The sequence below is a fragment of the Hyla sarda genome, chromosome 7 (assembly GCF_029499605.1).
Source record: "Hyla sarda isolate aHylSar1 chromosome 7, aHylSar1.hap1, whole genome shotgun sequence".
Taxonomy (NCBI): domain Eukaryota; kingdom Metazoa; phylum Chordata; class Amphibia; order Anura; family Hylidae; genus Hyla; species Hyla sarda.
The window spans coordinates 175,936,623-175,963,707 of NC_079195.1; the positions used below are offsets into that span (position 1 = coordinate 175,936,623).

At 41.8% G+C, this 27,085-nt stretch overlaps 1 protein-coding gene across 2 annotated transcripts in view; it reads right to left on the reverse strand.

Moving 5' to 3' along the window:
* Window positions 1-373: 373 nt before the first annotated feature.
* Window positions 374-27,085, reverse strand: part of ZCCHC24 (zinc finger CCHC-type containing 24) — a 152,260-nt gene continuing 125,548 nt past the window's right edge. Inside the window, exons 4-5 of one of the 2 annotated variants that reach the window (XR_008846522.1) lie at window positions 7,518-7,754; window positions 374-6,124 (exon numbers count right to left, since the gene is read on the reverse strand). Coding sequence is in view for 1 of the 2 variants with exons in the window: in XM_056531388.1 (XP_056387363.1) it covers window positions 7,641-7,754 (114 nt within the window). In the remaining variant the exon portion in view is untranslated. Of the gene's footprint in view, window positions 7,755-27,085 lie in introns of both variants that reach the window. The other variant, XM_056531388.1, reaches the window with a different exon arrangement.

A 27,085-nucleotide genomic window follows, 5' to 3' on the forward strand; every position in this document is an offset into this window, starting at 1 on the left:
GGAGATATTTCAATACCTGGTACACATACTATGGGTCAGGATAGGAGGACGGGATAGGAGGACCGGGATAGGAGGTCGGGATAGGAGGTCGGGATAGGAGGTCGGGATAGGAGGACTGGGATAGGAGGACCGGGATAGGAGGACCGGGATAGGAGGACCGGGATAGGAGGTCGGCATAGGACGACGGGATAGGAGGTCGGGATAGGAGGACGGGATAGGAGGTTGGGATAGATGGACAGGATAGGAGGATGGGATAGGAGGTCGAGATAGGAGGACCGGGATAGGAGGACGGGATAGGAGGTTGGGATAGGAGGTCGGGAAAAGGAGGTCGAGATAGGAGGTCGGGAAAAGGAGGTCGAGATAGGACGGGATAGGAGGACGGGATAGGAGGACGGGATAGGAGGACGGGATAGGAGGACGAGATAGGAGGACGGAATAGGAGGACGAGATAGGAGGACAAGATAGGAAGTCGGGATAGGACAGGATATGAGGTCAGGATAGGAGGTCGAGATAGGAGGACGGGATAGGATGTCGGGATAGGAGGACGGGATAGGATGTCGGGATAGGAGGACGGGATAGGATGTCGGGATAGGAGGTCGGAATATGAGGACGGGATATGAGGTCGAGATATGATGACGGGATAGGAGGTCGGGATATGGGGTTGGGATATGACAACAATATATGAGGACAGGATATGAAGTTAAAAGCTTCCTCCTTTGTTTATTTTCCTCCCCAACAAGGATTAGAAAGGAAAAACCGGGCAACGCCGGGTATTAAGCGAGTATACCATATATTACTCACCATATTCGTATACTGATATTAACTGTCCTCTGACCATAGTTATTGACTAACAAATAACAGTCAGGGATAGAACTATTAGCAGCATAAGTTAATTCTCCTGGGCACCAATACAAAATCTGTGAATAGGCACTCTAAATAAAAATGTCTTTCATAGAACTGGTGTCGCTCAAGCTAAGTTTCCACTTAGTTTTTTTTTTTCTGGCAGTTTTTGGAAAACTGCCACTGCAGTTTTAGAGCCAAAGCCAGAAGTGTATTCAAAAGGAATAGGACATATAAAGGAAGGACTTACACTTCTCCTCCCTTATGGATCCACTTCTGACTTTGGCTCAAAAACTGCAGTGGCAGAATTCCAAAATCTGTGGAAACCTCAGTGTCCAGGACCTGGGATTCTATCTCTATAGTTATGCCACAATACAGGACATTGGATTTTTACAGCTGAACAGAAGTGAGAGTCTAATAAGAGACAAAGGTGGAGATTTATTAGAGGATTTAGACTGGTTTTTCCCATCTAAAATTGTCGCACAGAAATTCGAAGTCTAAATATGTGTAACTTTTTTGCAACTTTTGCTTTAGAGGATTTTCAGAACATGATGCATTCTAGTCTATTTTAGATGAAAAAATGCATTGGTGCTGAATTTAGCAATAGCGACTTTTCGGCTAAAAAGTCACATTGGCCGAAAATACGCTGAAATGTCAGACCATACTGAAGCAGATTTAAATACAGTCTAAACTGTAGATCCCGAAGTCTTTGCGCAGAATTTATCAAGAGCCGTGCAACTTTTGATAAATTAAGTCTTTGAGTCTTGGCCCCTCCAGCAAACAGCTTTAGTATTAAAATGCAACTATTCTAATAAAGTCTGCAAGAGTAGGAGCTGCTCTTGAGTTGTCCATGCGCCTCATACTTAAGAAGGCCAAACCCGCCACATGTATGGAGGCCTCTCAACTCTCTTCCAATAGATTCGGTCGGTGAAGAGGAGGATTGGGCATGTTGTTGTTTTTTTCTGCCTGTGTCTATTGTTCTGGGAGGGATAAGCCAGTGTCAGAGCTGTTTGGCTTCAGTTTACCCCTCGCCATCGATAACCAGTTATGTTTTAATGTGCCGAGTTGTCAAGTGTATATGTAGATTGGGGTAGATAACTGTTAGCTGAAGGAATGTTTGGCTGACAGTTATTGAAAATGTATGGTCACCTTTAAAGAGCAGGGGACCTCCCTTTACAGGTATAACATCCATATGTCTTTATATACAGGTCTTTTTAAGAGACAATGGTTTTAACCCACTTACATTCTTAAAAAAAAAAAAACACCTCAGAATGCAGTCACAGCAAGAAGACTGATTCCCAACCACTCCTATTTTAACACATTTAGGGTCCCCAACCAGTTTCTACTTCCTGGTCCCTTTCGAAATGGACATGTGACTGCTGCAGCCAATCACTGGAAAGCATTGAAATGGAGGTGTAAGGTGAGTTCTACTAGTTTTATTATTTTACATCATTGTGAGCTGTTTCTCTTTTTTTATGTAAGTGATCGGACAACCACTTTAATAGAATGTAAGCAACATTTTGTTAACTGACAAAATGATGTTTTTTTGCACAAATAAGCTGGTCGTATAAGCTGTCTCACAACACCTATGATTCACCAACACCTATCATTCCCAAAATCTTTGAGAAGAAGGAAAGATCACCAAAAATGACTTTAGTCATATGACACACTGATGTCATCAAAGGCTGAACATAAATGGGACAATTCTCCTGACAGACCACCAAATATGGACCTCATAAGCACACGTTACTATGGTTAACCATTTCCATTTTTGTAAGTTTTCCATGCTAGCACTAAAGTACACATAAAACCAAGAAATCAAACATTGTAGGGTATAGTTCTACTTCGAGGCTCACCTAAAGCGTGCATGGCATTTACATGGCATGAAATCAAACTTATTCTTTTCAGACCCCAACCACATGTACAGAACTTGCCAGTATCTTTCTTAGAGAGTAGTCAGATCAGTTATAAATCCAGAGAGTTCTTAATACAGGTGTGCAGCAAACTTGTTCATGTTCCAGATGTAAATCTCTGACCTGATCCTTATATCTTAGCATAACATGCTCTAGCCCTCTGATTCCCTAACAATACTCAATAGATCATCTGTAATGAGGTATGTAGCAAACATTTACATATCGTCAACTATTTACAAAGCCTTACAGTCCATGACTTGTCCGAACTGAATTACCAGATCTCCACACCTGACCTGTTTTAGAAGTGCTAGATGCTCTAGTCCATGTCATTACCAATGATACCAAGAAACACCAAAGAAGTTGAATAACTTGTGAACTTGTAGTCTTTTAAAGAATACCTGTCATGAAGTTGATACATTTTGCAATCCTCCCAATTTACTCCCCCTATCATGATAAACCACGCCCTGCCTTTATTTTTTATTATCTTTTAGTTTTCTACCTTGATATGGTTCTGTATTTTCTGCTTAGTCTCAGTCAGCTCCACAGACTAGGAGGGGGCGTTACCCAGCAGGTGTAATATCATCTGAAGCCATACAGGGGAGAACTTCCTCCCTCACTGTACTAAATACAGCAATGTTCAATGTAATGGGAAAGGTAGAATCTAAACCATGCACTGCTCTAAAAACACGTAATCCCAGAAAGTGGCTCCTGAGAGCTACGCTATATACTGCAGCTAGCTGTGTTCTTGGGTGCAAACTTCAAAGACGTATGTGGCATCAATAGTAAGACACGTAGCAGAAAAATGGTATACCTTGGCAGGAAGAAGCGTCCGCAGGTGACGCAAAACTAGTAGCCAATCAGTGGTATGCCCCGCGTCTGAGAGCTTGCCGGCTCTCACTCCCCGCCATTGAATTGTATTCCTGTTTCTTGCTGCATTAATGTTGGAATAAAAGTATTCATCATGCTGAAGATTTTTTTGGGTGAGTGCGACTTAATTTTTCTTCTACATGTCTTACCATTGATGTTACTAATTAAAGCACAGAGCAGTTAAGTAAGAGATGAGCTGTGATTGGCTGAGGCCCCCCCCCCCCCCCAGCTCTCTGAATCCTACTGTACACTCTATACACTGTGCTGAGTTGAGGCCTCACCTGCATTTCAAGACTTTTTTCTCTGCCAGGCTGCTGCAGGAGACATTCTGCAAGCAGGACCAGAAAAAGGTCAAACTTTTAGAGATGAATTTAAAAAATAAAGTTACAAAATTTTATCAAGAAGTATATTAGAAAAGTAATTTAAATAGGCCAATCTATAATATATTAAATGTCATTGATAGTGACAGGTTCCATTTAACTTTTTTTATGTTCAGCCCATGGCACTATATTGAGAAGGGAGTGTGGGATGTAGAGGATATTACATTGTATCATTATTTCTTATAACCCTTTTGACCCTGTGGTTGTAATTTATTTAAAGAAAAATCTGAGATGGAATTACCAGATGTTCTACAGAATAAACATATTTTGTTAAACTACTTAACTTTCCAGCCATCAAAATGAAGAAAACTGTATTGAAGCATAAAGCTTTAATATGCATCAATAGCAACTGGCATAAAGGGTTAACATGGACTAACTTTAAGTAGGGTCTGTGTTTTCTCCCAAAAACAATTCCACTCTAGTCAGTAAGTCATTTTCTGGTACTACAGCCTAACACCAATGCAGTATCGTAAACTGAGTTGAACTGTAATACTAGAAACTTGCACAGACAAGAGTGGCACAGTCTCTTGTAAAATACGGACCCTTTTATTTCTTATTCTCAATTTTTAACTAATGGTTTAGCTTAGCTACGCTAAACGGTCACCTCCACATTGGTCATGATAATTTAATAATGAATGGTAATGTTTTTTTGTAAATGAAGACTATAAATGTCAGTTTTCGAATGAACGCATCATCAATAAATTATGGTAATAACTCACAATAGATACCAAGGGCTGAACTGAAAAAGACAAAGCCACAAAAAAAGGAGCTTGACCAATCAAAATCTGGATGTGGGTAAAAAGGTAAGACTTGGTCTAGAGAAAATGCACAAAAACCACCAAAATATAAATAACTGATAGTATAATTGATGTATTAGCCCTGACCTACGATAAATGTTAGAAGTAAGTCCTGTTTCTAATGGTGCCCATACATCTTCAATTCAAGTTTATGAAAGTGGATGACTACAACAAGAACAATCATTCCTTAACAATAAACAATTGTTGTAGCTGACCGATGTTATCATTGGCCATGTTTGAAATTTTATCTGGTGATAGTCGAACGAAAGATCATTCATGAACACAAGAACTTTCTTTCACATATGACTATTTAGCAAATACTGTAATATTCTCAGAATATTCCCAGAATAATAGTCCTCCGTTCACACTTACAGCTAGTGTGACAATTTTATTGGCCAATGTGGACTTAAATGTGTATGGCCACCATAAGATATGACTCATATAATCCTGTAAAACAAGGCTTCTCCAACATTTGTCTCTGTTGGTACAACGATGGCTATGCTGCTCTCATATTATAACATTCTTCTGCCAAACCAGAATATAGGCACTTGTGGTGACCACATATAATCGGCCAACATCAATACCTGCACTTGCATATCGCCACTACCTTCACTCAATAGTAATATAGTCTGTAAAGCACCAGCCTCTGAGCAATTTAACATAAACCTAAAAGCAATGAACTTGTACCAAGTAAACTGCCTAGTACATGTACCGTACTATTTTACTGCTGCTAAGAAAAGCTTAAGAAAGTGGTGACCTGATAGTCCTTGTGGTTACTATGTCTTTTCATCTACATTGTTTGGGTTTGCAGCTATTGTCAGTGATGAAGAAACAATTTCTGTAATCTGTGCAAAAAAATATTCCATGTTCTGCATTTCTTATATAAGTGGTACTTCCAATATGGAAGTGTCCTTTTGCCGTGGTAAAAGAATAAAAGATTACAATTCTGAGGGGAACATTTAAACTTTTAAGATAAAAAGTCAGAGTTATGCCTTAATCTAATCCAATTTTACTTTTAACCTTCAAATGTTGTCCTTATGCCAAATAACTTCTAGTCCATTATGCCAAATCTTGTTAAAATTTTAATCTATCTAATTGACAGTAAGGATCGGCAGTCCTAAAGTCTTCCATTATAGCTGGGATAGGTTACAAAGCATTCAGTGCAAAAAGTTACATATTTGTGAACATCTCAAGCCCTTCACCCTTTAGATGCATTGTGCAGCGCTGTCTCATACAGTGTTTGGCAGTTTTCTACAGCTTATAAAATCCTTCCATACGTATCTTGAGATGTGGGCAATGCTGCTTTCATACGAAGGGTCAGAGACCACTGTGCAGGAATAATAGAGAAAAGTATCAATGTGCAATGAAATGTTGACTACATGGAGCGGTATAAAACAGGGATGTCATTGAGCAAGCTCCGGTTTGGTAAATAAGAGGAATCCAGTACACCACAATAAAAATACACAAACAAACACACAAACAAAATCTACAAAGTGGCTTAAAAAGAACAAATTATAAATATTTTTTGTTGCAAATCACTAGCTCAGGGATATGAGACAATTTTCATCCATGGACAACCCCTTATTCACAGTTATCATTTTACGTGTGCTTTTGGCCTACAGAAAAAGAAGTTGAAGACACAACAAGTAACACTGTTTCCATCTGACGCAATATTATTGTTTGTTGTGTGTTCTTCTTTTCTGCACCTAGGCCAGAATTTTTCTCCTTATTCCACCCCATTTTGCTGCTGTGGACATCTTCTTATATTTTTCCAGTAGCAAAGAGGTTAAAGTACATGTAAACAAAAGTCTCCTACTTCCCCAAATAGGAGCAGGTATTTTATTATTGGTAACGTAATGTTGCCATCTGCATCCAGATTTTTTTTCTTTATTTGCAGTAAGTTCATAAAAACAAAAATGTTCTTCAAAAATTAGAAAAGAAGTAAAAATGGAAAACCTTAAACTCTCTTGTAGAAATAACCAGTCCTGAAGATAAAACATGTGGGACTAATTTCAGGTGAGTGTAATATGGGCTTATTTTTGCACCTATATTATGACCACAGGTTTTCTTAACCTGAACTGACAGCATCAAAGATCCCTATAATGCTGTTAGTCGAGGTCATGAGATCTGCACTCAGGCTGAAAATGGTGACCATGTTGGCCCTTTACCCTTTGGGCAATCTGTTTTGTAATCTGAAAATAATCTAATTTGTTGACCATATATTAGGTCTAATCCTTGGCATGTTAAAGGCTGCAGAGAGACTGCATTGTCTCCATATTGGTTGTTTTAGGCTGCATTCACACATGCAGCTTTTTTAAGTCAAATCCAATAGTGGATGCAAGAGGAAGGAAAAGAATAATGAAAGGACTGAAGCTTCTCATCTCTTTTGTGTCCACTGCTGCGTTTAGGAAAAAAAACTGCATCCAAATTTACATTATTTGAACACTTTTAGTTAACCGATTCATACCAACGGAAAGAACAAGCCATTTGATTTTCCTCATCTCATCTCCATATGGAAAAGAAGTCAAAGACATCTGAACCATTTGAAGACCTCTAGCTATATCACATTATAGAGAATAATTAATATTAACTGCATCATGAAATATCCAGTTCCCAAGTTTTTAAACCCCAAGAAAAATGGGGAAAATCTGGAGGCAGATGACAACGGTGTTAACAGTTAAACAGCCCTAATACTTCATAAATACAAATAGTACACATACACAGGAAGAATGTAACATTCTAATACTCATAAGGCATATTATTAGTGTATCCGCTAGTCACTGTGTCATCGATGTCATTCCCTTGTCATGCCTCAGCTCTCCAGCCAAGGATCTGTGTGCTGTTTACTGGACACGACGGCAGTAATAGCCAAGAACTTTGCACTTCTCACACAGATGTTGGGGGTGCTCCTTGCTTTGATCCGATACGTCCAGACCATCAGGTTTCTCTAAAGGTCGCTGTTAATGGGAGAGAAAGGAACAAAGAATTAATAAATGTGTCTGTATCTAAATAGCAAGTGTAGACACTGCAGTCACTCCACAGCGGCAGGTGAACCTTAACCCTGTCCTTCAGCGCTGGCAGCAGAGCTTACTAGAGCATTTCTCTCAGCCCTCACCTCCTCTAATGCGGTAATAATTCTACATGCTATATGAGTGTCAACCATTTGTATTTTTAGTTAACAAAGAAGCTGCATAGTATAGAATCTGAACCTAACTCCAATACCATAAATCACCATCTGGATTTCAAATACATCTTTAAAAAAAACATATCTTTGTGCTTGGCGTTATTCCAGGCCTGTACAAATCTCAGCCAGGTCTTGGAACCAGTTCCACAAGTTTGGAGCCAGCAATGACATGTAGTGAGGCTGGGGCCACAGACCTGGTTGAGGATTGATTGCTGCACATTTATTAAAAAAGATGAAAAAATGGAGTTCACTGTGAACAGAGCCTTAAAAGTCCTTGAGGATTTCCTTTTGTGTTCCCCACTTTCTTCCCCATTTCCTGAGTCATCAGAGCAGCCCACCTCATTACTGTAGTAAATGCAGTCTTCTCCACTGCAGCCTAAGTCCCGGCAGTCCCCCTCTTAATTTCTATAGTGGGCACAGAATTATAGTCACAGCAAGATCACCCCCCTCCTCCAATTCCTCAGATGTCCCAGCAGCCCCACCACACTAGTAGTAACAGGGTTCTTACCTTGGTGCAATTATTGCACAGTCACCTTCCGTTAGTGGTCAAATCAAGGCCACCATTCTACCCTTAGTACTATATCCTCTGGCAGCATGCATAGATGGCTTCAATGGGTAGGGTCTGAAAGAACCTGTTCCTTTCTTTTCTGTAATGTTTTAAAGGCCCCCATACACATTTATCAAAACTTTGACAGACCCGGCTAACTGTGTAATGTGTATGGCGGCCTCCCAACTTTCCCTCGACAGATGACTTTAGGGGAGAGAAGGGACGATAATGCTGGATTTCAATTGCCGGAGATATACTACTAGCACAGGAGTCTGGCAGCAGCCTAGCCCTCCTCTCTCAATGCAGAACACAATAACTTTTGACTGCGCCTAACATTTTAATGTATGGGAGGTGTACTTATATGTACCTATTTATGTGCTTTCTGTATATGTAGGGGAGGATCATGTGAGATACAGTGGATGTAAAAAGTTTACAAAGATTTGTAAATTTGTAAATTACTTCTATTTAAAAACCTTAATCTTTTCAGTACTTATCAGCTGCTGTATGCTGCAGAGGAAGTTGTGTAGTTCTCTCCAGTCTGATGACAGTGCTCTCTGCTGACACCTCTGTCCGTATCAGGAACTGTCCAGAGTAGGAGCAAATCTCCATAGCAAACCTCTCCTGCTCAGGACAGTTCCTGATATGGACAGAGGTGTCAGCAGAGAGCACTGTGGCCAGACTGGAGAGAACTACACAACTTCCTCTGGAACATACAACATCTATTTAACATTAATTTGAATACCACATCCACAGTTATAAGTATGTGCACCCTTATGAAACCAGTGTGTTATAGTGTGTTATCTTTTTTTTTTGTTTATTTTAGTTTGTTTTGCAATTAATTGTTCAAGATATAGGTTATATTAATGGTGGAAAAAGTTTGGACATAATTTATCTTTGTCTCATTCTTTAACATCACATGAACCTGGCATTCAAAAGGCCATGCTGACTTTTTATATCCACTATACAGTAGCTGTTAGCCAAATGAACATTAGACCAACAGCTATGAAAGGTCAATGTGCACTTTATAAAATGAGGACTGCATCAATCTAGGACAGCGGACATTATGTCCTACTACCAGATTACATCCATTCCAAGTGACAACACTGAGATTTCAACTGCTGTTAAGTTAATGGTATTGTCAAAAATTTGGATTCACTCATAAGTAAACCATAGCTGTAAGCATCTATTTTACCAATCCCCTACATTATCAAAATCTACTGTATTTTTTAAGGGAAACTGACAGCAGGATCACCCGCTCTCTCTTTCCCTGTCATGAATATGCATGAGATCTTCACTCTAACGTCAGCCATGCGCAGGCAGGGTGGGACGGTAGAGAGGGGGATACAGGCGATTGGAAACAGCTTGCTAAAGGCACAGGAGTTTCCTCCATTGTTCAGAACTAAAAAATAGCATAGGAGCCACAAGGAAGATATCAAGACTCCCTGAATGTATCAGAATCAGGTAAAGGATCATCAGCACTATATACCGGTATATTCGGGTTAGTGTGGGTGATCCTGCTATCAGTTTTCCTTTAGGGCATCTTTTGTCTTTTCAGCTCACAAAGGATGAGGAATAGCATAATAAAATATAAGTTTTATTTAGACCAGTTAAAAGGTCCTATGAACCAAATATTCAAAAAACAAACTGTTATAGACAAAAATGATTACAAAAAAACCACACAGTGACATGTAAGTAGTCAGGGCCGGTCATGGGGCCAGTATGGGCAGACGGTCAGAAGCTTTGCTTGCCCTATCCAACTTCCCTAGACAGCCCTCCTCAGGGCAATATTCAAGGATGTTAAAGTAAGAAAAGAGTAGAACAAATACATTAAATGATTAGTATACAGGTGAGGAAGTTATATGGTCCTGACTAAAGTGCATAGGTGTATAGTGCACAATATCAGTATTGGAACAGCATAGATGTCACTGTTCAAATAATAACACATGTCTCTCCTAGTATCCACAACGCATAAAAGGCAGTACACCTAAGTTAATTACAAGGTACACCATAAGGTGGTAACAAATAGCAAGACTGCCTACACAACCATGCTATTGGTACTATTAAAATGTCACTCAGTGTCCCCTAGGGGTACTCCCAATACCCAGATGTGGGGCTTTAAGTCGCAGACCCGGCAGGTAAACCTAAAATGAAAAAGCATAATTAACACGGGAGATATAATACCTTGATGGCCACGAACAAAATCCCCGTCCAGTGTGACCGGGGTGTATACCTGAAAGCCATGGTCGCAGAGTGCTGTAGAGCACAGTGGTGCTCACAGGAGGAGAGATCCCCGCTCTCCCTGCACAGTGGTGCTCACAGGAGGAGAGATCCCCGCTCTCCCTGCACAGTGGTGCTCACAGGATGAGAGATCCCCGCTCTCCCTGCACAGTGGTGCTCACAGGAGGAGAGATCCCCGCTCTCCCTGCACAGTGGTGCTCACAGGAGGGGAGATCCCCGCTCTCCCTGCACAGTGGTAGCGGGCAGAGCGATAACTACTCGGAGATTCGCTTTGAGTTATAACATGTTACGGCGTCTGACGTCACATCCTGGTAAGAGGTCAGATGCCGCGCGCCGTCCCAACGCATCATAGACGGCCACAGCTCACTCCGATTGGTGATCCCGCCCCATGGGAGTGTCTGAGCTAACACAGTTAACCCTTAAGTGATGGTAAGTATGTGTAAGCAACAGGGATTAATGGCATGTATATTTCCAAAACTACAGAAAAGATTGCAGTACCAATTATGCACAGTGCACAGGTATAGAGGAGATGAAAGGTAAACAAAAACCAGGGGCAGCCAAATAGCAGATGAAGAGCAAGACATTGAAAATTAATGAACGGAATAAAAATTAGATCGGTGTTTTGTAAATACTAGACAAGGCAAATAAAGAAAAATATTATAGGAACATGTAGGGAAGATATAGGGTGAAATATGGTGAAATAGGGTCAGGTTCCTGTGTGGGGCCGCCCTCTTCAGGGCAAAGCAACACTTGCCAAGGAGGGCTGTCTAGGGCAAGTTTGATAGGGCAAGTATAGCTACTGACAGTCTGCCTATATGACTTACCTGTACTCGCCCCACGACAGGCCCTGACCACTAACATGTCACTGTGTGTGTGTTTTTTTTTTTTTTTTTTAATCATTTTTGTCTATCACAGTTTGATTTTTGAATATTTGGTCCATAGGATCTTTTAACTGGTCTAAATAAAAGTTCTATTTTATTATGCTATTCCTCATCATTTGTGAGTTGATCTGATGAAGCAAGGAACTCTATTCTGAATAGAGTTGGGAATTGGGAAAGTAGTTTCCCTACTACTAATTGGTGGTATTCATAATGGGGGAGATTTATCAAAACCTGTGCAGAGGAAGAGTGGTGCAGTTGCCCATAGCAACCAATCAGATTGCTTCTTTCATTTTCCACAGGCCTCTAAAGAGGCCTGTGGAAAATGAAAGAAGCAATCTGATTGGTTGCTATGGGCAACTGCACCACTTTTCCTCTGCACAGGTTTTGATAAATCTCCCCCAATATCTTTTGTAAGATCTAAATAACACAATTCTCCCTTTTCTTCCTCAGCAACAGATTTCAGCCTACTGTATATTCGCAGCATGTTGATAAGGAGCATGTTGGACTATAAGTACTATAAGTAATGTTGCCCTTTAACCTTTGTAAGCACACCAAGCAGAAACCGGTACTGAAATGGCTGTATTGAAAAAACAAATCCTATGAAGTATCCCCAGATCACTTCAGTGCTCCTTGTGTGTGACATCATGTTTTTGGCCTTTAAAGTATGCCATGACATACCAATAATGTTTCTGGCAGCCAAACAAACCAGATGTGAGGTTGTTGGGTGTAGCTGGAAAATAACTGGAGAAACATGGCAGCTTTCTGCATGGGGAGAGTCAGATGTACTGACTATCAATGATATATACAGACTAGAAACTTCTATATTTTCTAAAACGCTTTTTTTATTTTAATTTTTTCACTGATGAAAGTAAAAAAGAAACAAATTGATGGGGATTTTCCATCCATTTGTATATATCTGGTGAATAAATATACATTGGGATGATGGCTTATCCACTTTTATATCTGTTATCGGTCCGAAATTAATGTTAAAACAAATTAAATAGTTTAGTTTTTGGGTCAAGGTCCAATTTCTTCAAATTCACCAGGCCTGGATCCATAATATATCAGTCTCACCACATAGGGTGATGTGATCTACTGCTTGGAGCACCAACATGATATAAAGCGCATCGGCATTGGCCTTCTCTGGGAGAGCATAGAGATTGATAGGTGTCAGTCACTGAATAGGACCACCCACTGGACTCCTAAGCGCATACATTGAGCACAAAACACCAAACTTTTTATATGATGTCATTTGTACAAGCTATTGTCCTATATGTGTTTTACTGAAGTGATGAAACATTACAAAATCCTACATTATAAATCAGTCCGAGATCATACGCTTTACCTAGCTCCGCACAGTCCTCCTTTTACGTACAAAACTTGGCGTTAGTCAGTGGGAATCACAGCATCAATGCAGGGAGACATACAGCTGGCTGGATTACAGCCCATATAGAGACTCCAAGCCACAGATCTGCAGTTCGTGTTTCTCATGTTTATTGATAGAAGACAGTCAGGTTTTTTTTTCTGTAGCTTTTGATTTAGATTTTTTTTTCTATTTAACCCCTTAAGGACTGAGATAATTTTGCCCTTAACTCCTTAAGGACCAGGGTTTTTTCCGTTTTTGCATTTTCGTTTTTTCCTCCTTACCTTTAAAAAATCATAACTCTTTCAATTTTGCATCTAAAAATCCATATGATGGCTTATTTTTTGCGTCACAAATTCTACTTTCTAATGACATCAGTCATTTTACCCAAAAATCTACGGCGAAACGGAAAAAAAATCATTGTGAGCCAGAATTGAAAAAAACACACCATTTTGTAACTTTTGGGGGGCTTCCGTTTCTACACAGTACATTTTTCGGTAAAAATGACACCTTCTCTTTATTCTGTAGGTCCATACTATTAAATTGATACCCTACTTATATAGGTTTAATTTTGTCGTACTTCTGGAAAAAATCTACTACATGCAGGAAAATTTATATGTTTAAAATTGTCATCTTCTGACCCCTATAACTTTTTTATTTTTCAGCGTATGGGGCGGTATGAGGACTCATTTTTTGCGTCATGATCTGAAGTTTTTAGTGGTACCATTTTTGTATTCATGGGACTCATTTATCGAATTTTTTTGCGCATACGCCATTGACCATGTGGTTTAACTAACAATATATTTTTATAATTCGGACATTTCCGAACGCGGCGATACCACATATGTTTATTTTTACTTATACTGTTTTTTTTTAAATGGGAAAAGGGGGGTGATTCAAACTTTTATTAGGGAAGGGGTTAAATGATCTTTATTCACTTTTTTTTTCCACTTTTTTTTTTGCAGTGTTATAGCTCCCATAGGGGGACTATAACACTGCACACACTGATCTTTTACATTGATCAATAGCTTCTCATAGGAAACCATTGATCAATGATTCTGCCACTTGACTGCTCATGCCTGGATCTCAGGCACTGAGCAGTAATTCGGCGATTGGACACCAGGAGGAAAGGTAAGGGACCCTCCAGCTGTGTCACAGCTGTTCGTTGACATCCCGAACAGCCCCCTGAACTAGCCTGCAATGATTTACTTTCACTTTAGACGCGGTGTTCAACTTTGAATGCGTCTAAAGGGTTAATAGCACGCGGCACAGCGATCAGTGCCGTGCACTATTAGCCAGGGGTCCCAGCCGTTGTTCGAGGCTGGGCCCGACCCGCTATGACGTGGGGCCACGCCGTGGCCCCGCGTTATAGAACGGGAGCGGACTCATGACATACCAGTATGTCATGGGTCCTGTAGGGGTTAAGGACCAAGCCATTTTTTTGCAAATGTGACCTGATCACAGGTTACAGCAGCTGATGAATGAATGAATAAATCAGCAGCAGGGTAAGGGGCACTGTGACACTTCTGGGCACTGCTGGGCACTGTGACACTTTATTACTGTACTGTCACTGTTATATTCAGTGACAGTCACACAGATCTTCACTCCAGCCTGTCAGATCACACAGGCTGCAGACTTCAAACAGGGAGGAAAGCAGCAGGGTAAGGGGCACTGCAGGGACACTGCTGGGCACTGTGTCACTGCTGGGCACTGTCACAGATGGGCACTGCTGGGCACTGTACTGTCACTGTTATCTTTAGTGATAGTGACAAGAATCTTCACTGCAGCCTGTGAAATCACACAGGCTGCAGACTTCAGGCAGGGAGAACAGCAGCAGGGTAAGAGGCACTGCAAGGACACTGGGCACTGCTGATCACTGCTGGGCACTGTACTGTCACTGTTATCTGTGACAAGAATCTTCACTGCAGCCTGTGAGATCACACAGACTGCAGACTTGAGATGGGGAGGACAGGAGCTGTGGTAAGGGGCACTGCAGGGACACAGTTTTATAACTCTTTTACAACTTTTTCATCAACTTTTATAAAAGCTTTTTCTACACTGTATCTTCTTTCTTCTTCTGTTAAACTAACTCCTGCTCTGATCGCTACTCAGACAGAAGCCGGCCTAGACTTTCCTACCGGGATACCGGGAAATTTCCCGGTGGGCCGCCGGACCTGGGGCCGCTTTGAGATGTGGCTGAATCACATTAGGGATATCCCTGTGTCACGAAAAATCTTTTCGGGACACAAGGATGCCCAGGTCACCTCTCTGCGGCCGCCGGCCCTTCGTTAACTTTAAAAATGCAGGGCCCGTCGGGAGGTAGCGCATGAAGGGACGTCACTGAAGTCCCTTGCGTGCGCCCATAGTAACAGAGCCGAGCGGAGCCGAGCGATGAAGAGGACGCGCGCATGGTAAGTGACCAGCGGCACGTCATCTTCAGTATTCCGACCACCTCTCCGGGGTCAAGATCTACCCAAAGGCCATAGCAGTAGATCGGGACCCCGAAGCGGTGGTCAGAATACTGAAGTGGGGCAGTAAACAGGCATACAGCCTCCAGCCATACACTGTATATGGCTGAAGGCCTGAAGGCTGTATGTCTGTGGGGGAACTGTACTGCACCTAATGTGGTGAGCTATACTGCACCTAAAGTGGTGAGCTATACTGCACCTAATGTGGGGAACTATACTGCACCTAATGTGGGGGAACTATACTGTACCTAATGTGGGGGAACTATACTGCACCTAATGTGGGGGAACTATACTGCACCTAATGTGGGGGAACTATACTGCACCTAATGTGGGGAACTATACTGCACCTAATGTGGGGAACTATACTGCACCTAATGTGGGGAACTATACTGCACCTAATGTGGGGGAGCTATACTGCACCTAATTTGGGGGAACTATACTGCACCTAATGTGGGGGAACTATACTGCACCTAATGTGGGGGGGACTATACTGCACCTAATGTGGGGGAACTATACTGCCAACCTAATGTGGGGGAACTATACTGCACCTAATGTGGGGGGGGACTATACTGCACCTAATGTGGGGGAACTTTACTGCCAACCTAATGTGGGGGAACTATACTGCACCTAATGTGGGGGAACTATACTGCACCTAATGTGGGGGGGACTATACTGCACCTAATGTGGGGAACTTTACTGCACATAATGTGGGGGACTATACTGCACCTAATGTGGGGGAACTATATTGTACCTTTTATGAACAAGAAAATGACGAAGTGCTGGTATAATGACGCAACACTATGGGGCTGGTATTAAATTTTTTCCAGGGCTGGTTTTCACACCCAGTCCGGCCCTGGACAGAAGTGAGAGCTTTGGAGTCAACGTTACTGTAACAAAGAAGCTGATACACTGTGATTGGTCCACAGGGACCAATCACAGAGCTCCCTGTCCAGGACCAATCACAGATGGTCCTGGCATGACAGATAGAAGTTGTCTCCCGCCGGTAACAACGGGACTTCTGCCGGTTAACCCGTGCGATGCTGCGCATTGCCGGGTTAACTGAATGCCTTATATAAACTGCGGGATCCGCAAAGTACCTGCATAATCCACCGTTTATATAAGGCATTCTGCAGGGTTAAAGAAAATTAAAGTGGTATTCCGAAATGCAAACGTTTACTGGAAGTATGTGGTACAAAGTAAAAATCCACAATACATAGGCCCAGATTTATCAAACTGTGTGAGAGAAAAACAGGAGGGATTTTCCCACAGCAACCAATCACAGCTCAGGTTTCACTTTACCACAGCTTGTTAGCTGAGCTGTGATTGGTTGCTGTGGGAAAATCCCTCCTGTTTTTCTCTCACACAGTTTGATAAATCTGGGCCTATGTATTGTGGATTTTTATGGAATAGGAGGTCAGGACCTATCCTGACCTCCTATCCCATCCTCCTATCCCGGTCCTCCTATCCCATCCTCCTATCCTGACCTCCTATCCCAACCTCCTATCCCGTCCACCTATCCCGGTCCTCCTATCTCGTCCTCCTATCCTGACCTCCTATCCCGACCTCCTATCCTGTCCTGTCCTCCTATCCCGGTCCTCCTATCCCGTCAGGATAGGAAAGGAGGTCAGGATAGGAGGTCGGGATAGGAGGATGGGATAGGAGGTCGGGATAGGAGGACGGGATAGGAGGTCGGGATAGGAGGTCGGGATAGGAGGTCGAGATAGGAGGTCGAGATAGGAGGACGGGATAGGAGGTCGGGATAGGAGGTTGAGATAGGAGGTCGGGATAGGAGGTCGGAATATGAGGACGGGATATGAGGTCGAGATATGATGACGGGATAGGAGGTCGGGATATGAGAACAGGATATGGGTTTGGGATATGACAACAATATATGAGGACGGGATATGAAGTCAAAAGCTTCCTCCTTTGTTTATTTTCCTCCCCAACAAGGATTAGAAAGGAAAAACCGGGCAACGCCAGGTATTAAGCTAGTAGTGAAAAAAAAATCTGCTGCCAGACTCCTCTGGCAGCAGCTTATTTTCCTGGTTAAATCCAACTGTCCTATCCTTTGCTAGCACAACTGTATACACTTTACATATATGTTACACACTAAGATACAACATGCATGTACACCAGTTAGCCATGTATTTTAAAGAGCGCCTGTCATCAAATAAAACTTTTGATATGTTGGTCTTCATGTAAATTAATAACTCTTTGTGATTTAGACTCTGTAAAAAAAATCCCTCTTTCTATTTTTTTTGAGCATTGAAATTTAGACCACTAGGGGTCTCTGTTCTCTCCCTCCCCTCACTGTGCGCATAGGCTTTGGGCTTGTGCTGGACTGGTGGGGCGGGATATCAGCACGGCCCTGCACAGCTCTTGCTCCCTGCCTGTCAATCAGGCAGGCGGGAGCAAGATCTGTGTGCGCTGCACGGTGCCCACAGACTAAAGAAGACATGGGCTCTTGTCCCCAGCCCCCTGCCTTTTGTCCCCACCACCTTACAAATAAAAAACTCAATCGTCAGCGCTCACTGCAGCACTGATGGTCTTAGCACAGTGGCACAGACAGGCTCCAAAGAAGCTCTGATTGAGGTCTTCTCTACCTTATTGTAAGTAAATTCATTCTAAATTTTCTAATAATTTTTAACTATTATTATTATTATTATTATTTTTTTAATAATAGTTTGATTCACCATCTTCTCTGTTACATATAGATTGGCTGGCTGTGCATGGCAGGCAGGACAGGCTCCGATCTACCTCCTCTCTGTATGCCCTGTGCTGTGCACAAGGGAGGGGAATCACAGCATGCCTGCCGTGATTGGCTCCCTGTTCTATGCATGCTCCCGAGCCCGAGTACAGCATAGAACAGGGAAGGGCGGAAGTGTTACTCGGCAGGCTTCAGATTACATCACGCTTGCCGGGTAACGACCCCTCCTGCTGGCTAAAGCTCACAGTCTGTGAGCAAAATAAAAATAGCTGTAAAAATTAAAATACTGGATGGATTTACAAAAAAAAAAAAAAACAGTGGAGGAACCAGAATCCAGAGTGGAACATAGTAGAGGAATGGAATCAGATGATTAAGATGATGGCAGGAACTCTTTAACAATATGAACAGCTATCAACCTCAAGCGTCCACACATATTAGAGGAAAGTTATCTGCTAACTATCTTATGTTTATGGGAAAGATACTAAGATACTGGCAGGAAGAAAGATAAGACATGTGTTTTAAAGGGGATACTTACCTCTTCCCCCACAAGATGTTTTGATACTGTATTTAGCTATGCATGTGACTGAGATTGGCTGCAGGTGCTGTGCAAAGGGATATCATCGGGCACTTCGGCTGTACAGTCCGGTGTGTTGGTAGTACAGGAGTAAACTAAGTGTTTTCTTTTGCCTTGTCCCTCCCTGGAAGCCAAATCATTTGTTTTATAATGACTGGAAAACCCCTTTAACATGCCTGATACTTTGTTTCCATAGCAGGAAAGCTGATGTTTGGCACTGGCTTATTCCACTCTTTTCTCTGGAAACAAATGTATGCTTGACAGAGTGCGCAAGTGTATGGAAATGTCAGTAAATACAGTGACATGCCAGGAGAGCTTTAAAGGGGTACTCCGGTGGAAAACAAATGTTTTCAAATCAACTGGTGCCAGAAAATTATACCAATTTGTAAATTACTTCGATTTAAAAATCTTAATCCTTCCAGTACTAATCAGCTACAGAGGATGTTGTGAAGTTCTTTCCAGTCTGACCACAGTGCTCTCTGCTGACACCATTGTTCCTGTCAGGAAATGTCCAAAGCAGCACAGGTTTGCTATGGGGATTTGTTTCTACTCTGAACAGACTGGAAAGAACTTCACAACATCCTCTGTATTATACAGCAGCTGATAAGTACTGGAAGGATTAATATTTTTAAATAGAAGTAATCTACAAATCTGTTAAACTTTCTGGAACCAGTTGATTTGAATACATTTGTCTTCTACCGGATTTCTAATGCTATCTATATTTCCCATAATGCTTTTGGCTTTGCAGAGAGATGTGGTGAAGTCTCACCACTGCACTTGCTGAGTCTTATGAGTAGTACCTAACAGATCAAGGTCTGGCCCTTACACTATAGAGTGGAGTATTACACTGTATGTGATACAACTTTATCCTGTCTTTTTTTCTCCCTGTTACTTGAAGCTTATACACATACAAAGAACAAAGGAACCCATAGCAAACACCTGTACAGGTTGTTTTACCTGTTCAGGACGCAGGGTGTATGAGTACGCCCATGTGTTCTGGTACCTGTATGCCCTGGTTCCGTTAACGGGGTTTGAAGCGTGCTCACAAGCTGAGCACGCTTCAAACTCGGTGGGTCCCAACTGCTATCAGCAGCCAGGACCCAGGCTTAATGCCGGGCATCGCCAATCTGGCCGATGCCCGGCATTAACCCTTTAGACATCACGATCAAAGTTGCAGCGTCTAAAACAAAAGTAAAATGATCCCGGCAGCTCGGTGGAGCAGATCGGGACCATTGCAGTGAAACCGCAATGTCCCGATCAGCTGAGAAGATGGAGAGGGGGTCCTTACCTGCATCCTCGACATCCAATCGGTCCTCTGATGCTCCAGCCAGGCCCTGCCGGCTGGATCAGCAGAGCACCAATAATACTTATCAATGTAGAGCCCAAGCTCAGCATTGAACAGTATATGCAATCAAAAGATTGCATGTTATAGCCCCCTATGGGGACTAAAAAAAAAAAAAAGTTAATAAAAGTGAATTAACCCCTTCCTAATAAAAGTTTGAATCCCCCTTTTCCCATTTTTTTAAAATAAAATAATGTAATAAAATAATCATATGTGGTACTGCCACGTGCGTAAATGTTCGAACTATTAAAATATAAGTTTAGCTAAACTGCACGGTCAATGGGATACATGTAAAAAAAAAAACAAAGTCCAAAATTGTGCATTTTTGGTCACTTTATATACCATATCAAAATCATATAAGCGATCAAAATTTCCAATCAAAACAAAAATGGTACCGATAAAAACTAAAGAGCACAGCGCAAAAAATTAGCCCTCATAGCCCCATATGTGGATAAGCAAAAAAGTTAAAGGGGTCAGATTATGGCAATTTTAAACATGCTAATTTTGATGCAAGTAGTTATAATTTTTTAAAGTCGTAAAATAAAATAAAACCTACATAAATTTGATTATGTTAAAAAATGTGATTAGCCTCAGATTCTGTTAAAAAATAAGTCATGTCATTACAACCTACAATTGGTTACACAAAAAAACAGCCCTTATATGGGTCTGTAGGTGAAAAATTGAAAGTATTACAGTGGGGATCAAAAGTTTGGGCACTCCAGGTAAAAATTTGTATTAATGTGCATAAAGAAGCCAAGGAAAGACGGTTAAAATCTCCAAAAGGCATCAAATTACAGATTAGACATTCTTATGTCAACAAAAGTTAGATTTTATTTCCATCATTTTCACTTTCAAAATAACAGAAAACAAAAAAATGGCATCTGCTAAAGTTTGGGCACCCTGCAGAGTTAATACCTTGTACTGCCCCCTTTGGCAAGTATCACAGCTTGTAAACGCTTTTTGTAGCCAACCAAGAGTCTTTCAATTCTTGTTTGAGGTATCTTTGCCCATTCTTCCTTACAAAAGTCTTCCAGTTCTTTGAGATTTCTGGGCTGTCTGTCACACACTGCTCTTTTAAGGTCTATCGATAGATATTCAATTATGTTGAGGTCAGAAGATTGTGAAGGCCATGGCAAAACCTTCAGTTTACGTCTCTTGATGTAATCCCCCCGTGGATTTCGAGGTGTGTTTAGGATCATTATCCATTTGTAGAAGCCATCCTCTCTTTAACTTCAGCTTTTTCACAGATGGCATCAAGTTAGCATCCAAAATTTGCTGAAATGTTATTGAATCCATTTTTCCTTCTACTCATGAGATGGTCCCTGCGCCACTGGCTGCAATGCAACCCCAAAGCATGATTGATCCACCCCATGCTTAACAGTTGGACAGAGGTTCTTTTCATTAAATTCTTTTCCCCTTCTTCTCCAAACGTACCTTTGCTCATTCCAGCCAAAAAGTTTAATTTTAACCTCATCGGTCCACAGAACTTGTTTCCAAAATGCATCAGGCTTGTCTATATAGTCAATTTCAAAGTTCAAACGCTGATTTTTGTGGTGAGGACGTAGAAGAGGTTTTCTTCTGATGACTCTTCCATGAAGACCATATTTGTACAAGTATCTCTTTATAGTGGAATAGTGTACCACAACTCCAGTGTCTGTCAAAACATGGGTTTTGAATTGTTTTTCCCACAATCCAGTAAGCTGTTCTGTCTGATATTTTTCTTGATTTTCCAGATCTTGCTTTAACTTCCACTGTTCCTGATGACTGCCATTTCTTAATTATATTCCGAACAGAGGATATTGACATCTGAAATCGTTTTGCTACCGTATATACTCGAGTATAAGCCGAGTTTTTCAGCACGATTTTTCGTGCTGAAAACACCCCCCTCGGCTTATACTCGAGTGAACTCTCCACCCGCAGTGGTCTTCAACCTGCGGACCTCCAGAGGTTTCAAAACTACAACTCCCAGCAAGCCCGGGCAGCCATCGGCTGTCCGGGCTTGCTGGGAGTTGTAGTTTTGAAACCTCCGGAGGTCCGCAGGTTGAAGACAACTGCGGCCTTCGACATCATCCAGCCCCCTCTCACCCCCTTTAGTTCTGTACAGTACTCGCCTCCGCTCGGCGCTGGTCCGGTGCTGCAGGACTGTCCGGAGAGGAGGTGGTCCGGTGGGATACTGGTTCCGGGCTGCTATCTTCACCGGGGAGGCCTCTTCTAAGCGCTTCGGGCCCGGCCTCAGAATAGTCACGTTGCCTTGACAATGACGCAGAGGTACGTTCATTGCCAACGTACTTCTGCGTCATTGTGAAGGCAACGCCTCTATTCCGGGCCGGAAGCGCGGAGAAGAGGCGCCCCCGGTGAAGATAGCAGCCCGGAACCACTATCCCACCGGACCACCTCCTCTCCGGACAGCCCTGCAGCACCGGACCAGCGCCGAGCGGAGGTGAGTACTGTACAGAACTAAAGGGGGACGAGAGGGGGCTGGATGATGTCGAAGGCCGCAGTGGTCTTCAAACCTGCGGACCTCCGGAGGTTTCAAAACTACAACTCCCAGCAAGCCCGGACAGCCGATGGCTGCCCGGGCTTGCTGGGAGTTGTAGTTTTGAAACCTCTGGAGGTCCACAGGTTGAAGACCACTGAGGGCGGATGATGAGAAGAGGATGATGAAGGGGGGGGGGTGTGGGATGATAAGAGGATGATGAAGGTCAGATGAGTCTGGGCATTTGAAACCTTTGAGATTGACATCACCTGGTCTTCACAGATGATGATTGAATCCATGACACTGGCAGGTCTCAGCTTTGCAAAGGGGGCAGTGCATGCTATAAATTCTGCAGGGTGCCCAAACTTTTGCAGATGCCAATTTTTTTGTTTTCTGTTATTTTGAATGTGTAAATGATGGAAATAAAATCTAACTTTTGTTGACATATTATAAGAATGTCTAACGTGTAATTTGATGCCTTTTGGAGATTTTTCCATCTTTCCTTGGCTTCTTTATGCACATTAATACACATTTTTACCTGGGGTGCCCAAACTTTTGATCCCCACTGTATGATTTTTAGAATGGGAGGAGGAAAAAAAGAAAATTGTCCGGGTCCTTAAAGGGGTACTTTGGTGAAAAACTATTTTTTTTAAATCAATTGGTGCCAAAAAGTTATACAGATTTGTAAATTACTTCTATTTGAAAATCTTAATCCTTTTAGTACTTATCAGCTGTTGAATGCTCCAGAGCAAGTTCTTTTCTTTTTGAATTTCTTTTCTGTCTGACCACAGTGCTCTCTGCTGACATCTATGTCCATGTCAGGAACTGTCCAGAGCAGGAGAGGTTTGCTATGGGTATTTGTTCCTGACATGGACAGAGGTGTCGGCAGAGAGCACAGTGGAGAGATAGCAGAGATAGCAGCAGCAGCATACAGATAGAGAGGAGGGAGGGGAGGCATCAGGAGGGTTTTGAAGGGTTTTGGTAAAAAAGGGAAGTGGAGATCACAACAGAGGGCACGTGGGGAGAGAAAAAGAATCAAAAAGAAAAAATAATCACCACAGTCCTCAGTGTCCTACCTCAAAGAGTATATGATGGACTTCGGCAATATGTAGCAATGAGTAGCAATAATTTAATCTAATCACATATAAAAATATGAATAATACAACTAGAAATAATACAGGTAAAATCTAAAAATAATCCACAGGGCCCATGCAGTTTAAAGAAACCGGACTCAATATTGCACCCACAATGTAGACAAAGAATGATAAATGATAAGATAAAATGTACAATATAGGGTTAATAGTATATCATCATTTTGCAAATGGTTATGTGGCAGTGTTTATATATACCAGCAATAAAAAGCGTCCGCCTGTAAACAGAAAATTAACTAAAGTTCTACTTGAAAAAGTTAAATGTCCACCTGTAATGAAAAATCCACCCGAAAGGAATGAAAATCTCCACAAATATGTCCCCCTTTGATATGATAAATATTCCCCCTTCACATAAGGGCATATAGTGTCCTACAGATGGAGGTTGCAGTTCCACTTTCTGTATTGCCAATAGGCGTGGATAGCCTGTGGGAAGAAGATGGTTTCGGCACTGAGTGTCACTCACCGCTCAACGTGGGGGCTCCTAGTCCTTCTCCGGTCCTCCAGCCAGCGGCGATGTGACTTGCAGCGGGCCGTGCGCCTGCCGGCGTCTGTGATGTTCCTCGCGGCTGCACGCTGGCAAGCTTCCGGTTATTGCCGTCAGCTGACTGCAGATCAGCTGACTGTAGGCTGATCGCTCCCTGGATGAAACTGTGGTAGCGATGACAAAGTCCAACATAGGTGTTTAGATGGCAATCAATAGGTGGAAAAGGATGAAGATGAATGTCCGACAGTTGGGGAGATGGCAGTTAACCCCTTCTGATCCAGAAGACAATTTGAAATCTGGCAGATGAAAGCTCCGTGTGAATGTGGGTCTAACAGTGCGGTAGTTGTAGCGATAGTGCGTCTGGGCAAAAACTCCTCACCAAGCGCGTTTCGGGGTATTGTAGGAAGTATCCAGACCCCTTCCTCAGTCGTGTATGTAGTACAGGTGACCGTAATAACCGGAAGCTCGCCAGCGTGCAGCCGCGAGGAACATCACAGACGCCAGCAGGCGCGCGGCCCGCTGCAAGTCACATCGCCGCTGGCTGGAGCACCGGAGAAGGACTAGGAGCCCCGACGTGGAGCGGTGAGTGACACTCAGTGCCGAAACCATCTTCGCCTATTGGCAATACAGAAAGTGGAACTGCAATCTCCATCTGTAGGACACTATATGCCCTTATGTGAAGGGGGAATATTTATCATATCAAAGGGGGACATATTTGTGGAGATTTTCATTCCTTTCAGGTGGATTTTTCATTACAGGTGGACATTTAACATTTTCAAGTGGAACTTTAGTTCATTTTCTGTTTACAGGTGGACGTTTTTTATTGCTGGTATATATAAACACTGCCACATAACCATTTGCAAAATGATGATATACTATTAACCCTATATTGTACATTTTATCTTATCATTCTTTGTCTACATTGTGGGTGCAATATTAAGTCCGGTTGCTATAAACCGCATGGGCCCTGCAGATTATTTTTAGATTTTATCTGTATTATTTCTAGTTGTATTATTCATATTTTTATATGTGATGAGATTAAATCATTGCTACTCATTGCTACATATTGCCGAAGTCCATCATATACTATTTGAGGTAGGACACTGAGGACTGTGGGGTTTTGATAGGTGGTGACATCATTCTGTAGTGCACAGGAAGTCAACTGGCCCTGGACAGACCACTTCCTGAGACACAAAAACCCATGGATTTTCTGGTTAGTCACAAATATTCTTTTTACATGGGTTCTCTCAGGTGGATAATTCTCTTCCATGGGCCTTATTTAAGGAATATGAACATCATAGACAGGGGGGCACTCAAGATCCCCCAACTAGGAGGATTTAACTCTTATTATTAGAAAAACAAAGCTCTAAAGTTAAAGGGGTACTCCAGTGGAAAACATTTTTTTTTTTTAAATCAACTGGTGCCAGAAAGTTAAACAGATTTGTAAATGACTTCTATTAAAAAATCGTTACCCTTCCAGTACATTTTAGCAGCTGCATGCTGCAGAGGAAATTCTTTTCTTTTTGAATTTCTTTTTTGTCTTGTACACAGTGCTCTCTGCTGACACCTGATGCCCATATCAGGAACTGTCCAAAGCAGGAGAAAATCCCCATTGCAAACCTATGCTGCTCTGGACAGTTCCTGACACAGACAGAGGTGTCAGCAGAGAGCACTGTGGACAAGACAAAAAAGAAATTCAAAAAGAAAAGACTTTCCTCTGTAGCACACAGCTGCTATAAAAAAAAGTTCTGGAAAGCAAAGTTTTTTTAATAGAAATAATTTACAAATCTGTTTAACTTTCTGGCACCAGTTGATTTAAAAAAAATTGTTTTCCACCGGAGTACCCCTTTAAAGATACATGGTATATGTCTTCCCTGACATTATCACTGTATTTCTCTCTAGACGGTTTGTTAATTGAAATATATTAAATGTAAAGTTTTGAGTGTGTTGTAGACTCAGGCACTAAAGCTGTCACCAGGAAGAGGAGTTGTAAACTAGAGGACACCAGGACATGCCCGAGGAACAAAACTACTAAACATGAGGAGTTAGACATGCATGGACCTCCATAGCCTACTGTAGATGCTGACAAATTGTGAGTTACTATATTGTTTATGCCCAATAGATGGGACAACATTTGTATTAAAGGGGTATTCCAGGAAAAGTCTTTTTTTTTATATCAACTGGCTCCAGAAAGTTAAACAGATTTGTAAATTACTTCTATAAAAAAATCTTAATACTTTTAATAATTATCAGCTGCTGAAGTTGAGTTGTTGTTTTCTGTCTGACAACAGTGCTCTCTGCTGACACATCTGCTTGTCTTGGAAACTGCACAGAGTAGAAGAGGTTTGCTATGGGGATTTGCTTCTAAACTGGCTGATTACCGAGAAACGTGTCATCAGAGAGCACTTAGACAGAAAAGAACAACTCAACTTCAGCAGGTCATAAGTACTAAAAGGATTAAGATTTTTTAATAGAAGTAATTTACAAATCTGTTTAACTTTCTGGAGCCCGTTGATATATAAAAAAAGTTTTTTTCCTCGATAACCGCTTTAACTTGATTTAAAGACCCTAAAAACCGCACCCGTACCCCTTCCTTTCATCCATCTCCTCCCCTTGGTTGAATTTGTAGGACATGTATCTTTTTTTCAACCATACTAACTATGTAATATATTTATCCATGTGTCTCCAGGGTTTTGAAGTATTAAAAAACTCTTGTTCTAATGTACTTTGAAGGGGTATTGCAGTTTACCAATTGTTATTTCCTGAATGATGAGCAATTATTTATTTTTTCAAAAACACTTTCTGTATCAATTCCTCACAGATGTTAAGATCTCTGTTTCCAGTTATGAGATATTAATCTTCGATGTTTACTT